General features: G+C 46.5%; 1 protein-coding gene across 1 annotated transcript in view; it reads left to right on the forward strand.

Moving 5' to 3' along the window:
• LOC138261091 (hexosaminidase D-like) overlaps positions 1-15,053 on the forward strand; it is a 232,438-nt gene that overhangs the window by 176,586 nt on the left and 40,799 nt on the right. Inside the window, exon 10 of the mRNA XM_069209728.1 lies at positions 13,519-13,601. Within this exon, the coding sequence (XP_069065829.1) occupies positions 13,519-13,601 (83 nt within the window). The remainder of the gene's footprint in view (positions 1-13,518; positions 13,602-15,053) is intronic.

Below are 15,053 nucleotides of genomic sequence, written 5' to 3' on the forward strand. Positions count from 1 at the left end.
CTGTGATAAGGAAGGCAGCAGATTTTCTGGACCTCCTAGTACCATCTGCAGAGGTTAAGACTAATATCTTAACTGAGGGCCTCTATGCTGCTTCAGCTGCTGCGGCGCCACTTCTGCCTTTTAATGATGCTCTTACGGAGCCTATTCTGGAAGTTTGGAAGAAGCCTGTGACTTCGTCTGCTGTTAGCAGATAGGTTGCAAGAAGGTATGGAGTGGCTCCGGGGGACCTGGGTTTCCTGTTGAAACATCCGACTCCGGAGAGTTTGGTGGTACAGGCTTCATGCCCTTCTCATTCGGCTCCTGGTTGTTTCCCTGTCACGCCTTCAGACAGGGAATCCAAGAGGATGGAGCAGTCTGCCAAAAAGACCTTTTCTTCATGTAACATGGCCCTCAAATCTGCCAATGAACTTGTGTTTTGGGCAGATACGAACATGCTCTGATGGACGCGGCCAAGGCTGTGCTGCCGGATCTACCTTTGGAGATGCAGGGACTCCTGTCGGATGTTCAGGCTGCAGCTACGCAGGTTATACAGTCAGGACTGAACACTACAGACTCTGTGGCCAGAGCGATGGGCACTTCCATTGTCACCAGAAGACATGCGTGGTTGAGGTCTTCTGGGTTCTCGACGGATGTCCAGACAACCCTCTTGGACCTGCCCTTTGATGGGGACAAATTGTTTGGGGCTAAAGCTGACTCTGCATTAGAGCGCTTTAAGGAGAGTAGGGCTACTGCCAAGTCCTTGGGCCTGCAGGCTTCCACTGCCACCCCATTCAGATCCTTTAGGAGGTTTAGGGGGTTCGGGCGAGGAGCTACCTTTCGTGGGAGACCCCAACCGGCAGGCTAGCAACCTTCAAGTCTGCCCTATAGATCCTATAGAGGGCGGTGGAGAGTCAGAACAAGAGGGGCCACCCAGCAGCACCCAGCCTCTTCCTCTTCCTCCGGGGCGGGGCGGTGCAGCAAGAAAAGCAGCCTTAGTTCTCCACCCATTACGTCTCATGTTTCTCTTGTAGGGGGAAGGATATTTCTCTCGTAGGGGATTTCCATGATAGTCATAAGCACTGAATAGTTCCGCGCGCCTGCGGGGACCCCGGAGCACTGTTGTGTAGTATATTCTTAAGTGCAATCATCAGCTCCTTGACAAAAAAGGTCTGTGAAAAACACTTAAGAATAACAATGTGCAGCCTATGTGAACAGCTACACAGGCCAAATTGTTAGAAGAAAAAACAGTTGTAGTGTAAATTTCACGTTTAAACCTCTATTTATTCTATAAATACATAAATAAATACATTCTCATATTTTATTTACACCTCTCATGAGAATAAAACAATGTAGGGCAGTGTAGCCCATAGGCTGCCATTATACAGAATGAAAATAGAGCTGTGCCTTTAAGAAAAGTAAAGTCTTCCTGTTTCCCATCATGCACAGCAAAAGGCAGTTGCCTCAGTTCTTTTTTCCGGCTCCTGCTGACAGGACCCTGAAGCATTGAGCTCTACCTCACAAAAGCTTTTGTGACAGAAATTCATTGAAATATCTTCTGAATTTCATTTTCACTCGACGTTTTTACCTTTGAGTGATCATTTTCTACTGATTTCTGTTAAATTCTGACAGAATTTGAGGTTTTTTCTAGTTAGAAATGCCTTCACTTTTTGATAAATGTCCTTCTTGTGGAAGAAAGAAGGCTAAAACAGATCCACATAGGGTCTGTATAATTTGTCTTCCATCCAGCCACAAACCGGAGTCGTGTGACATTTGTAAAACCTTCTCTAGAAGAACCCTTCGTGATAGAGAGAAGATCCGACTTCAGGCGAGAGAGGACAGGAGAAAAAGTGGCCATTCCACTACAGAGCGAGGAGAAGGTCAGACTTCTACCAGGGCTCAACCTGTTTCCTCCATGACTCTTTCCAGACCTGCTGAAAAACGACATAGATCTCCGACGACGTCGAGAGCGTCGACGTCGAAGCAGGGAACGGCGCCAACATGTTCGCCGTCGAGGAGTGCTTCGCAGGCGAGAAAAAGACATCGTTCGCCGTCGACAGCTATTTCGCCGTCGAGGCGGCGAAGACACCCGACGTCGAGAGGATCTGGGTCGCCGTCGACACGGCGAACACAGTCCACGCCAAGGAGATCCGAGTCGGGCTCGCCGTCGACACGGCGAGGGAGATCGCCGTCGAGAGAGAGTGTTCGCCGTCGGAGGCGTTCACCGTCACTGCACCGACGTCGAGGTTCGTCGTCGAGAGGTTCTCAGGGGCGAGACGAGTCGACGTCTAGAGGCACTCGGCGTCACTGCAGTTCGACGTCGAGGAGTGCTTCGACGTCGAGAAGACCATCTAAGAGGCCTAGAAGGGTTTATACAACCTCGGAATCCTCGGCCTCGCTTATCCTACTTCCAGCATCACCACAGCTCTCGCAAAGGCAGTCGCCGTTACCACAGACGCCGGTAACACCTACGGCTCCTCTTCCGGCGCCTCCTCCAGAACCTGTTCCGAGGACCCCAACGCGATCTGCAGGGCGTTCTGGTTATTCCTCGAGGCGTACATCTACCTCTAGGCACCGTCGTCAGGAATCACATCATGGACATTCTTCATCGTCCACACGAGACTACTCTCCAACCTTATCGGACTCACCGTCCCCAAGAGTGTCTCCCATAGATGATGTCAACACATTTCAGGAGGTCTTAGTGAGAGGGGCAACCAAGCTGAATATCCCGCTAGCAGCTCCGGCCCCATCGACATCAGTGAGACCTTGCATCAAAGGACATCTTCACGACCTTTACTTCCACTGGTTCCGGGTCTTATTGAGCCAGCAATGGACATTTTTCTCACGCCGGCTACAACAAAGTCTGCTCCTTCAAGACTCATTAAAAAGTACCGTCCACCAGAGCAAGATCCTCTATTCTTGAGGTCGGACCCAGTACCAGACTCGGTAGTTATAGTGGCAGCGAAGAAATCGCATTCGACGTCACCGTCTTCCTCTGCTCCCCCAGACAAAGAGAGCAGAAAGGTCGATGCTGCAGGAAGAAAAGTATGCTCGACGGCATCTATCACCATGAAAGCAGCCAGTGCCACTGCTTTATTAGGGAGATATGATCGATCCCTCTGGGACTCTATACTGCAGTTCGCGGAGCATCTCCCTAGGGACAAAAGGGAAGATTTCCTAGAGGTCGTGAGCGAGGGAGCTATGGTTTCTAACCAGATTATAAGTGCTGCGGCGGATTCTTCAACACTATCCGCACATAACTATGCTCATGGTATAGCGCTCAGGAGACATGCATGGCTGCGGCTTACATCGCTTAAACCCGAAGCACAGCAGAGGATACAGAACCTGCCTTTCTCAGGCTCCACTTTGTTCGGCTCTCATGCCGATGATGAGATGGCCAGAATGAAGTCGGAGCTGGATACCCTGAAAGCGGTAGGCATGGAGCGACCTAAAGAACAGCGAAAAGGATTCCGCCCATATCAAAGAAGACTGTTCACCCACAGGTATCAGGCTCCACATTGGTCATCTTCACGCCCTCAGCAACAGCAGCAGCATCAGAGGGGCTTCTCCAGAAGGTCGACAAGGGGTCGTTCAACACCTCAGACCCAGACACCTCGACAAGCTCCCACGTCTAAGCCCTGAATCTTTGCTTCCCCCTCCTCCGTTATCCACTCCGGTAGGGGGAAGTATCTCAAATCATCTGGACGAGTGGCTACGCATCACAACAGACGCCTGGGTATTGAATATTGTGAGACATGGTTACGCTCTCAGATTCACCAGTTCTCCACCATCTGTTCCACCCAAAACAGTCAACCACCATCTCAAAGCTCTGCAGTTAGAGGTCAATATCCTATTGCAAAAAAGAGCCATAGAACCCGTTCCCATCAGCCAACAAGGGAAGGGGATTTATTCGAGATATTTCCTTGTACCGAAAAAAGACAAACAAGAGTTTCGTCCCATCTTAGATCTGAGGACAGCAAACAAATGGATTCGCAAAGAAAAATTCAGGATGTTAGCCTTACACCAAATTTACCCACATCTACGTCAGGGCGACTGGCTATGTGCGATAGATCTTTGCGACGCTTACTTTCATATCCCAGTAACCAAGAAACATCGAAAATTCCTAAGGTTCACCGTCGGAAAACGCCATTACCAATTTGCAGTTCTACCGTTCGGCCTAAAATCAGCGCCAAGAACTTTTTCCAAATGCATGGCGGTAGTAGCCGCCCCCTTGAGGAAACAGCGAATATTCGTCTACCCCTATCTAGACGATTGGCTCATAAAGGCCTCCAGCTATCTCGAGGCACAGCAGCATTTCGAATGGACTCTACAACTGCTACAAAAACTTGGTCTTCAAGTCAATCTTCTGAAATCTACAGCAACACCTGTTCAGAGGTTGCATTACTTAAGGGCCATTGTAGATACCAGGCTAGGAAAGGTGTTTCCTTCGGAGGAACGACGGTTATCGATTCTCCAAAAGTGCAAACAACTGCAGGAAAGACCTCAAGCCACTGCAAGAATAATAGCTTCTCTACTGGGCTCGATGGCGTCTTGTATCCATCTGGTTCCCAATGCTCGCCTCCATATGAGACCATTGCAGGAAAATCTAGAGGATCAGTGGTGTCAACTCAGGGACGATTGGGAGAACAAAGTCCTGCTTTCTCCTCACACCCTACAATCCCTCAAGTGGTGGTGTTTACCCAGCAATCTCTTGGTGGGGATTCCGTTCCAACAACGACCTCCATCTCAAACCATCGTAACAGATGCGTCACTGCTCGGATGGGGGGCGCACATGGAACATCTTCGAGTCCAAGGCGAGTGGTCACAGAGAGAGAGTCTCTATCACATCAACCTGCTGGAACTTCGCGCAGTCCACCTTGCGCTCAAAGCCTTCCTTCCCTCTCTGAGAACGGAAACTCTCCTTCTTCAGACAGACAACGTGGCCACTATGTACTACGTGAACAAACAAGGAGGCACCAGGTCCAGAATTTTATCCAGAGAGGCTCAGACAATCTGGCATTGGCTTCTAGCCAGGAACCTGTCGCTAGTGGCAACTCACCTGCCCGGCATCCAGAATGTTCAAGCGGATGCCCTCAGTCGGGTAATGAACGAGAACCACGAATGGGTACTACACGACGACGTCGTTCATTCCATTTTCGCACTCTGGGGTACCCCCTCTACAGACCTATTCGCAACCCCAGAAAACAAAAAATGCCAAAACTTCGCCTCCAGATATTACCATCCAGGGACACTGGGGAATGCCCTGTGGATAAGCTGGTCAGGAGCATTTCTTTACGCCTTTCCACCGCTTCCCCTGATTCTGGCGGTCCTCCAGAAGCTGTCCAATGCTCAGACCAAAATGATCCTAATTGCTCCGGAGTGGCCACGCCAGTGGTGGTTCCCAGACCTTCTTCACCGGTCACTCAAACCACACATCAGGCTACCATATCGTCCGGACCTTCTCACGAAGTTCAGAGGGCAGATATCTCATCCCAACCCCTCATCGTTGAGTTTGGCAGCATGGCTCCTGAGCTAGTGCAATATGGACACTTGAACCTACCTCAGGACTGTATGGAAATTCTGAAGGGAGCAAAACGCCCTTCCACACGATCAGCCTATGCAAGCAAGTGGAAGAGATTCTGCATTTGGTGTTTACACAACAACATTGACCCGGTTTCCTGTGGAGAACAATCTATCTTGCCATACTTGTTAAGTTTGGCAAAATCGGGCTTACAACTGTCGTCAATAAAAGTTCACTTGGCGGCGATAACAGCATACAGAAAGAGTCCTTCACAAACTTCCTTTTTTCGGATTCCGATTATTAAGGATTTCCTAGAAGGTTTAAAGAAGGTTTTTCCTCCCATTAGAAAGCCTTCTCCTCCATGGGAACTGAACGTTGTCTTATCACGTCTGATGCTGCCGCCATTCGAGCCGATACACAAGGCATCGCTGCAGCATCTCACATGGAAAGCTGCTTTTCTGGTGGCAATCACTTCAGCGCGTAGGGTCAGCGAAATCCAGGCCCTTTGCGCTCAGGAACCCTACACGGTTTTTCATTCTGCAAAAGTGGTAATGAGAACTCATCCAAAATTTCTACCTAAGGTAGTCTCCGACTTCCATGTGAACCAAACAATTTCATTACCGACTTTCTTTCAGAATCCAGCTACTCCTGCTGAGAGAACTCTGCACTCTCTGGATGTAAAGAGAGTATTGAAATTTTACTTGGACAGGACAAAAAGCTTACGAAAATCACAACAGCTTTTTATTAACTATGGCCCAATCAGAACAGGTTTGGGCACATCTAAACAATCTTTATCCAGGTGGATTGTTTCATGTATAATGTTATGTTATCAGTTAGCAAACAAATCCCTTGGTGGTAGGCCAAAAGCCCACTCTACCAGAGGGAAAGCAGCTACTGTAGCCTTGATGAGAAATGTCCCTTTGGCAGAAATATGCAAGGCTGCCACTTGGAGGTCGGTCCATACCTTTACTAAGCATTACTGCCTTGATACAGACGCTAGGGCAGATGCTCAGGTTGGACAGGCTTTGCTCAAGAATTTGTTTGCATGATTCATGTTTTTTCTCAGTATTCTTATATCTACTCCACCGCGGTTATGGGGATGGGCTTGCTACTCTATTCAGTGCTTATGACTATACATGGAAATCCCCTACGAGAGAAGGAATGGTTTCTTACCTGTAACTCCAGTTCTCTCGTAGGGGTATTTCCATGATAGTCATAAGCAACCCTCCCTCCTCCCCAGTGGAGTTGACATAGAACATGAATATTATGGAGGTTGGTACTCCAACAAATGTTTTGTTTTTTCTTCATGTCAGGTTAATAGCCTCCAAAAAAGAACTGAGGCAACTGCCTTTTGCTGTGCATGATGGGAAACAGGAAGACTTTACTTTTCTTAAAGGCACAGCTCTATTTTCATTCTGTATAATGGCAGCCTATGGGCTACACTGCCCTACATTGTTTTATTCTCATGAGAGGTGTAAATAAAATATGAGAATGTATTTATTTATGTATTTATAGAATAAATAGAGGTTTAAACGTGAAATTTACACTACAACTGTTTTTTCTTCTAACAATTTGGCCTGTGTAGCTGTTCACATAGGCTGCACATTGTTATTCTTAAGTGTTTTTCACAGACCTTTTTTGTCAAGGAGCTGATGATTGCACTTAAGAATATACTACACAACAGTGCTCCGGGGTCCCCGCAGGCGCGCGGAACTATTCAGTGCTTATGACTATCATGGAAATACCCCTACGAGAGAACTGGAGTTACAGGTAAGAAACCATTCCTTCTTTTTCTCCACGGGTGGGAGTTAATCACATCGGACTCCTGGGTCCTCAATATTGTGGGGGAAGGTTATGCCCTTCCTTTTCGGGAGTTTCACCCTTCCACCTCCCCCCCGCCCATTCTTTTGCACAGAAGATCATCTCCTGTTGTTACAGCGGGAAGTTCTAGTCCTTTTATCAAAAGGTGCAGTGGAGTTGGTTCCAGAGCAGGAAAGGGGTCAGTGGTGTGATTTAAGATATTTCCTGATTCCCAAGAAGGATGGTCGCTTGAGGCCTATACTGGACCTGGGGTTTTGAATTGGCTCTTCAAACAGGATAAATTCAAAATGCTGACCCCAGCGCAGGTGCTTCAGGCGTTTAATAAAGAGGATTGGATGGTGTTGGTCGACTTGCAGGATGCTTACTTTCATATCACTATTCTCAAGTTGCACAGGAAGTATCTCCGGTTTGTGGTGGGGTCGCAATACTACTAGTTCACGGTCCTTCCGTTTGGTCTTACTTCCGCACCTCGAGCCTTCACGAAGGTGATGGCGGTGGTTGCAGCAAGTCTCAGGAGGAAGGGAATTCCCCTGGACGATTGGTTGATCAAAGCCAAGTCTCCAGAGCTCGTGTTGAATCACCTGCGGATGACAACCCAGTTGTTGTTCTATCTGGGCTTTTCGATAAACGTGCCCAAATCTCACCTGGAGCCCTCTCAATGCTTCCTGTTCATAGGGGCAGTACTGGACACAACGTTGGATCGGGCCTTTCCTCCGCCTCAGCAGATTCAGAACATTCAGCCGTTGATTCCAGTGTTTCGAAATGGAGCGGTTGTTCCAGTCCTCAAGGTCCTACGTCTGCTTGGTCTGTTTGCTTCTTGCATTCTGTTGGTCACTCATGCACGCTGGCATATGAGGGCTCTTCAGTGGTGCCTCCGGAGGCAGTGGTTTCAGCACAAAGGGGATCTCGAGGAGTCGGTAACAATCTCCAGAGACAATGCAGCAGACCTGCAATGGTGGGCTGTGGACCGCAACCTTTCCCAAGGAAGGCCGTTTTCACTACCACCTCCAGTGACCACGGTTATCACGGATGCCTACACTCTGGGGTGGGGAGCTCATCTGGGGGACCTGGAGGTCAAAGGTTGTTAGTCTCCAGTAGAACAGATGTTTCATATCAATCTGTTGGAATTGTGGGTGATACGTCTGGGTCTCAATGCCTTCCTCCCTTCCCTTCGCGGTCAGTCAGGCCAGGTCCTGACTGACAAAACTACTGCGATGTGGTATATAAACAAGTAGGGAGGAGTAGGATCATACCTTCTCTGCAGAGAGGCTCTGCGGCTCTGGTCCTGGGCTCAGGACCATCGGATTTGCTTGGTAGCAAACCATCTGGCCGTAGTTCTGAATGTGTGTGCGGACAGTCTCAGTCGTCGTTTCTCGGCTGATCACGAGTGGCAGCTCCATCGAGACCTGATCCGTTACATCTTCCAGATGTGGGGGGGTTTCTCAGGTAGACCTGTTTGCCACTCTGGAGAACGCGCACTGCCCGTCATTCTGCAGCCTCCAGTATCCGGTGCAAGGAGCGTTGGGGGACACGTTTCAAATGTCCTGGAATGGCCAGTTGCTTTACGTGTTTATCCCCATACCCTTGATTCCTCCGGTTCTGAGGAAGATTCGCCAAGACCGAGCCCAAGCCATCTTAATAGCTCCGGATTGGCCGAGAAGGGTGTGGTACACAGATCTTCTCCAGCTTTCACTGTGCCCTCCGCTCCGTCTCCCTCACAGGGCAGACCTCCTCTCTCAGTTGCAGGGGCAGGTTCTACACCCCCACCTCCAGAGCCTGCACCTTCATGCCTGGAGATTGAACGGGGCAATCTGAGTTCCTTTTCTCTCCCACCAGAAGTGGTGGACGTTATTTTATCAGCCAGGCAACACTCCACCAAGTCTATCTATACTGGCAGATGGGCAAAATGTGTTAAGTGGTGTGGAGAGAAGCAAATTCATCCCTTACAAGCCCATTTGTCGGATGTCTTATTGTTTGCATTGTCGTTGGCGCAGAAGGGTTGTGCAGTTGCGCTGTCAAGGGCACTGTTGGCCTTTCTGTACCTTCCTGACCAACCTTCCTTGTTTAAGTCCCCTATAGTTGTAAGATTCTTAAAAGGACTAACTAATAGGTTTCCTTCCACTCCTTTTGTTATGCCTCAGTGGGATTTGAATTTGGTTCTCACTTTTCTGATGGGTTCACCGTTTGAACCTTTGCATTCTTGCCAGTTAAGGTTTTTGGTTTTAAAGACAGTGTTCCTCACAGCCATCACGTCTGCTGGCGTCTGAGTGAGCTTCAGGCTCTTAGTGTAAAACCCCCTTTCACATCTTTTCATGCAGACAAGGTGGTGCTGAGAACCAGGGCGGCTTTCCTACCAAAGGTAGTTACTCCCTTTCATATGGGACAATCCATCACACTCTTGTCCTTTTACCCTCCTCCCCATCCATCGAAAGAGGAGGAGAGACTGCATCGGCTTGACCCAAGGAGGACTTTAAGCTTTTATATTGAATGGACCAGAGAGTTTCGAGTGGACGATCAACTCTTCATTGACTATGTGGGAAAGAGGAAAGGCAAGGCCGTCCATAAGAGAACACTTTCCAGGTGGGTCATTCTTTGTATTACAATATGTTATTCTTTGGCAAAGAAGGATCCCTTGGATCCCTGTTGGAATCAGGGCCCATTCCACCAGGGCTAAGTCTGCCACTTCAGCCTTGGCTAGGGGTGTTCCAGTGGCTGACATTTGTAAGGCCACAACTTGGGCTTCCCTCCACACTTCGCTAAGCATTATTGCTTGGACGCGGAGGTTAGGAGGGTTGGCCATTTTGCACGGTCGGTGCTGCAGAATTTCTTGGTGTGACCACTCAGGCACCCATCTCTGAGTGTGGTAATGCTTTGGGACTCTATACATAAGGTAGTTGTATCCATCAGAAGAACAAGTTACTTACCTTCGGTAACGCTTTGTCTGGTGGATACACTAGCTACCTGTGGATTCCTCACGGTCCCGCCCGCCTCCCCGTTGCCTGTCTGGTCATACCAAGTTTTTCTTTGGGTGAATATGTATATATATATATGTAATAATAATATATATATGTATATATTTATTTTTACTGTTTATATTTGAATAAATATTATGTATTATATTTGATTGATGTATTTATGTTGAGTATGTGATGTCGGTAATCACCTGTTTGCCTCAAAGGCACGTAAATAAATGGTGAAAACTGACGTCATTACGCCGACGAGGACTTCTTATTGCCACAATGACGTCAGATGGAGTCGCGTGGGAGTCGGGCAGTTGTGACGTCCTCGTTGACGTAGAGAGCTGGGAAGAAAACATTTCCATTGAATGCTGGCGCATTGGGAGAAATCATAAGGTGAGGAATCCTCAGGTAGCTAGTGTATCCACCAGAAAAAGCGTTACAGAAGGTAAGTAAATTGTTCATTTAAGTGCCCTATTGTAAATGGATTCCTCAAAGGTCTTGTTCATATGTTTCCCCCCTTCGCCTTTCATTATGCCTCAATAGGACCTTAATTTGGTTCTTACATTTTTAATGTGTGTTCCTTTCGAGCCTCTGTTCAATTGTCCTCTCAGGTTGCTCATGCTCAAAACAGCATTTTTTGTGGCAATCACATCTACCCGGAGGGTGAGTGAGCTGCTGGCTTTGTCATGCCAGCCTCTGTACTTAACTGTGTTTCTAGACAAACTGGTGCTTCGCACTAGGGTCTCTTTCCTCCCAAAAGTGGTGACACCATTTCATGTGCACAATCTGTCACCTTGTCCACTTTTTACACTCCTCCACGTCCCTCCAAAGAAGAGGAGCTACTCCACAGTCTGGACCCAAAAAGAGCATTGTTGTCCTACGTTGACCACACAAGAGAGTTTCTCTGTGGGGTATGTTGGAGCAAAGAAGGGTCGGGCGGTGCAGAATCTAACCATTTTGCGCTGGGTCATTCTCTGCATTAACATCTGCTAGCCACTAGCAAAAAAGCAGCCTCCTGAGGGTTTAAGGACTCATGCCACCAGAGCTAAAGCTGCGACCACTGCATTAGCATGTGGAGTCCCAGTCCTGGACATCTGCCAAACAGCAACTGGGGCATCTCTGCACACTTTTACCAAACACTACTGCCTGGACACTACTGCCTGCAGGGATGGCCTTTCAGCCGTTCAGTACTGCAGGACTTCCTAGTTTAAAATCTGTCATCATCCCACCAGCGGGGACGGTATTGCTTGGATAAGAAATCTGTGGCTAGATGTCTCTATCAGTCGAACAAGTTACTTACCTTCGGTAACTCATAATCTGGCAGAGGCAATATCTAGCCACAGATTCCTTGCCAACCTACCCATCCTTCCCACTCTGTAGACCAATTTATAGGGTTAAGGATACTCCCTTCCAGGTCCAGAGTTTGGACATACCAGTGTCAGTGCACTTCATGGCTCTGCACTCCTGACGTGGAAAGTCACAAAAAAGTAACTGATGTCAAAGCAAAGTAGTTCCGCCTATATAGGTGACGCAGATGTCACTTCTGGCGCAGACAACGTCAACTACGCCGCACGCTGCGATTGACAACACCTACCAGCAAGGCAGGGATACTGCTCACCAAAATCTTCCAGATTCACTCTGATGCCTGGGAAATTCAAAGGTAAGGAATCTGTAGCTGTTGTCTCTACCAGATAATGCGTTATTGAAGGTAAGTAACTTGTTCTTCTATGATTTGGGCTATCCCGAGAAAGATCCCTTTGCTGATGAAAGAAAATAAAATGGCCAAAATTCACTTCCAAGTAGTAATAGCTGTCCTTTTTGTACACCGGTCAGGGTGTTTCTGTATGCCTTATCTCTGATATCCCTTATTTAAGGGAAATGTTGAAACTCTTCCACTCCAAGGCCAGGATGATCCTTGTAGCTTCAAAGTGGTCACACCCATGGTTTACTGACCTTCTACATCTGACAGACCGACAATGCCCGATGCTAGAGATCAAACTGGTTCTCCTGCCGAAGTTTGGGGTCAGCACCCTGCATCCAATCCCTTTCATTGGACTTAGTGGCTTGGTTCTTGAACTCCTACAAAATGGGCATTTACATTTTCTCATAGGCTTTATGTATATTCTAAAAGAGTCAAAGCATCAGTGGGAGAGCTAAGCATAATCTTCTCAGTCTAATTTGTCCCCCTTTTGAAGCTATAGATAAAGGATCACTAGTATCTTTCTAGGAAAGCTGTTTCCCTCATAGCCAAAACTTTACCTCACTAAGTTAAAAGTGGTTATGAACACTCATCGAGGTTTCTGCATAAAGTAGTTTTAGATTTCCTGGTCAATCTGACTATTTCCACCCTTCTTGCAGAATCCTACTTCTCCACCGGAGAGATTCCATCAGACTCTTGATGTTAAGGGGGTTCTCATGTAATGTCCAGATAAGACAAAAGATCTTAGGCCGTCAGATCACCTATTATGAGCCCTTTAAAATGTGGGTAGCCACAACAAAGCAATCTATTTTAAGATGAATTGTGTTAGGTTTACTTCTTGTCAGTTAGCTAACACGACTCAATCATGAAGGAATTAAGCCCACTCTAGAAGCTAAAACAGCTACAATGGTTTTACTAAGCAATTTTTCTTTTTCATTCCACTCGGGTATCTGCCACAGGTTCACAAGTCTTTAGTGGGTGAAATCAGATTCTAGAGCAGATGCTGTAAGTGGGTCCTACAATGTTGGGGGCTAATATATCAGTTCGTTGTAGTGTTGTAATGTTTTGCCTGCTTAAGTTTTCTGTCTAGTTATTCCACTTCTTTTTAATTTGTTACTTGCCTACATCAGAGCCATGCCATTTTCTTATTATTATACATTTCTTGTGAAAGGACATTTCCATCAGTGCCCAGCCTCTGGCCAGCTTGTATATGTAGCTGCCTTTTAATAGAGTTATACTTATTGCATATTACTGGTTGGTTTGAGTTCTACTGAGAGATGTAAACATTCTGGATTTACCACAGGAAATACTAGCACTATGAACAATAACACATGGAGCAATATGGCACATAATTTCACAGTGAAACTAAAAATACAATGATGCAGTATATCCCTGCATTAATTTGTTCCAGAATTAACTCCAGTTATAAAATAGTCTTCTCTTTTTAACTCTATATCGAGCAGTCTTACTTGAAGAGACAGTGTTTTTTTCTTCTGACAGGTACAAACAATAACTTACCCATGCCCTCTGCTTATTTTCAGATATGATCACTTTTCAGCACTTTGTGAGTTGCTGCCCATGGGGATCCCTTCCCTTGCCGTCTGCCTGCAGACCCTGGAACACGGTGAGATATTTCAGTTTGAGCAGTAAGACCATCCAGGGGAGGTGGACTCCATTGAAATATGGCTCAGAGCGAGTGACCTTTGATCACATAAATGAGTTCCTTTAAGAAACAGTATATGTCTTAGGTGGTTATACTGAAAATGTGGACCAGATGTGGCTCTCCTCAAGCTAGTATGGATACAATTGTGCTAAAATGTCCATACTGGTCCACTTGCAGCTCTTCACGTCTTTTTAAATCCTTAAGCTAGTTTAGGTGTGTAACAGCCCTCCTTGCAGATAAAGCCTTTAGAATTCTCAGCTTCCAGTCAGTTACAGTGTGAGATTATCTTTCCATCCTTCAAGATGGGGTTTGGCTGCTTTATTATTTTGTTTGTGTGTTACTTTGCATGTCACATTTGTGAGGTGGTGTGTGATGTTACCCATTTGTGGGTAATCAGCACCTTGAGACCCTCACAGGTGAGTAGTGCGCTTTACAAATTCCGGATTGATTGATTGATTTGTCTGTTGCCTGTGGTATATGGAGTGTGATAAAAGGCCTCTAATGCCTTCTTACACCTACAGTGTAATCTGTCAGGCACCATTGAGCCTCTGCGTAAGGGCAAAATGGTAATGTTTCATGAATAAAATAATTATTCAGCTGGTAGGTTTTCAGAAAGGCAGAAACAGAGGAGAATATCACTAAATCCATGACGCAAGAGATAAAATGTTTTTAGGTTTGCCTTTGTCTTACAATCAAAATGCATACGCACTTTTCAAAAGATAGACTATTTTAATGAAGCATACAGAGAATGTGTGATGAAAAAAATGAAAAATAAGTGCATGAAGCCTACTTCAATATTTCCTCTCACACCATACACCGGTTACAAGTTGTAACAAAGCACATGAAGCCTTCTCTCGAAAGAGGTAAAATCATCAGGAGTGCAACATGACTCCTTTTTCTAGTTCGACTCTAATTGAAATGAGCTGTAATTCAAAAATGAACATTCAAAGATTATGCCAAAGAAGTGAGAAATTGATATAGAGGTGAGCACAGTGGCAGGACAAGACCTCCCTTGTACCTCACATTTGAATTAGATTGTAGTGTCTGTTCTCTGCTCTGTTTCTAATTTGGATGATGGTTGATATTTTTGAGTGATGGGTCAGCCTGGAACTGGTCCCACTGGAATGAAGCTGCTCCACAATCTGGCCAATCCGATTTGCCAATCAAAGACTGCTGTGGGCCGGTGTCCAAAGCACATTTCCATCATGCTCTGGAGTAAACGTTTTCCGTATCAAGGGAGAGTGATTAGTCTTGACCTGTTAGCAATAACGTAGCTCATTATACAGTGTTATGACCTTGTAGACTTAAAGGAAGCCATTTTCACCTAGAGTTATCCCTATATCTTACTTACTATGTTTATTAGCAACAATAATGGTAATTTGTCATCATTACACAGTTTTATTATTTCCTAAA

Source organism: Pleurodeles waltl, chromosome 10 (genome assembly GCF_031143425.1).
Source record: "Pleurodeles waltl isolate 20211129_DDA chromosome 10, aPleWal1.hap1.20221129, whole genome shotgun sequence".
Lineage (NCBI taxonomy): Eukaryota > Metazoa > Chordata > Amphibia > Caudata > Salamandridae > Pleurodeles > Pleurodeles waltl.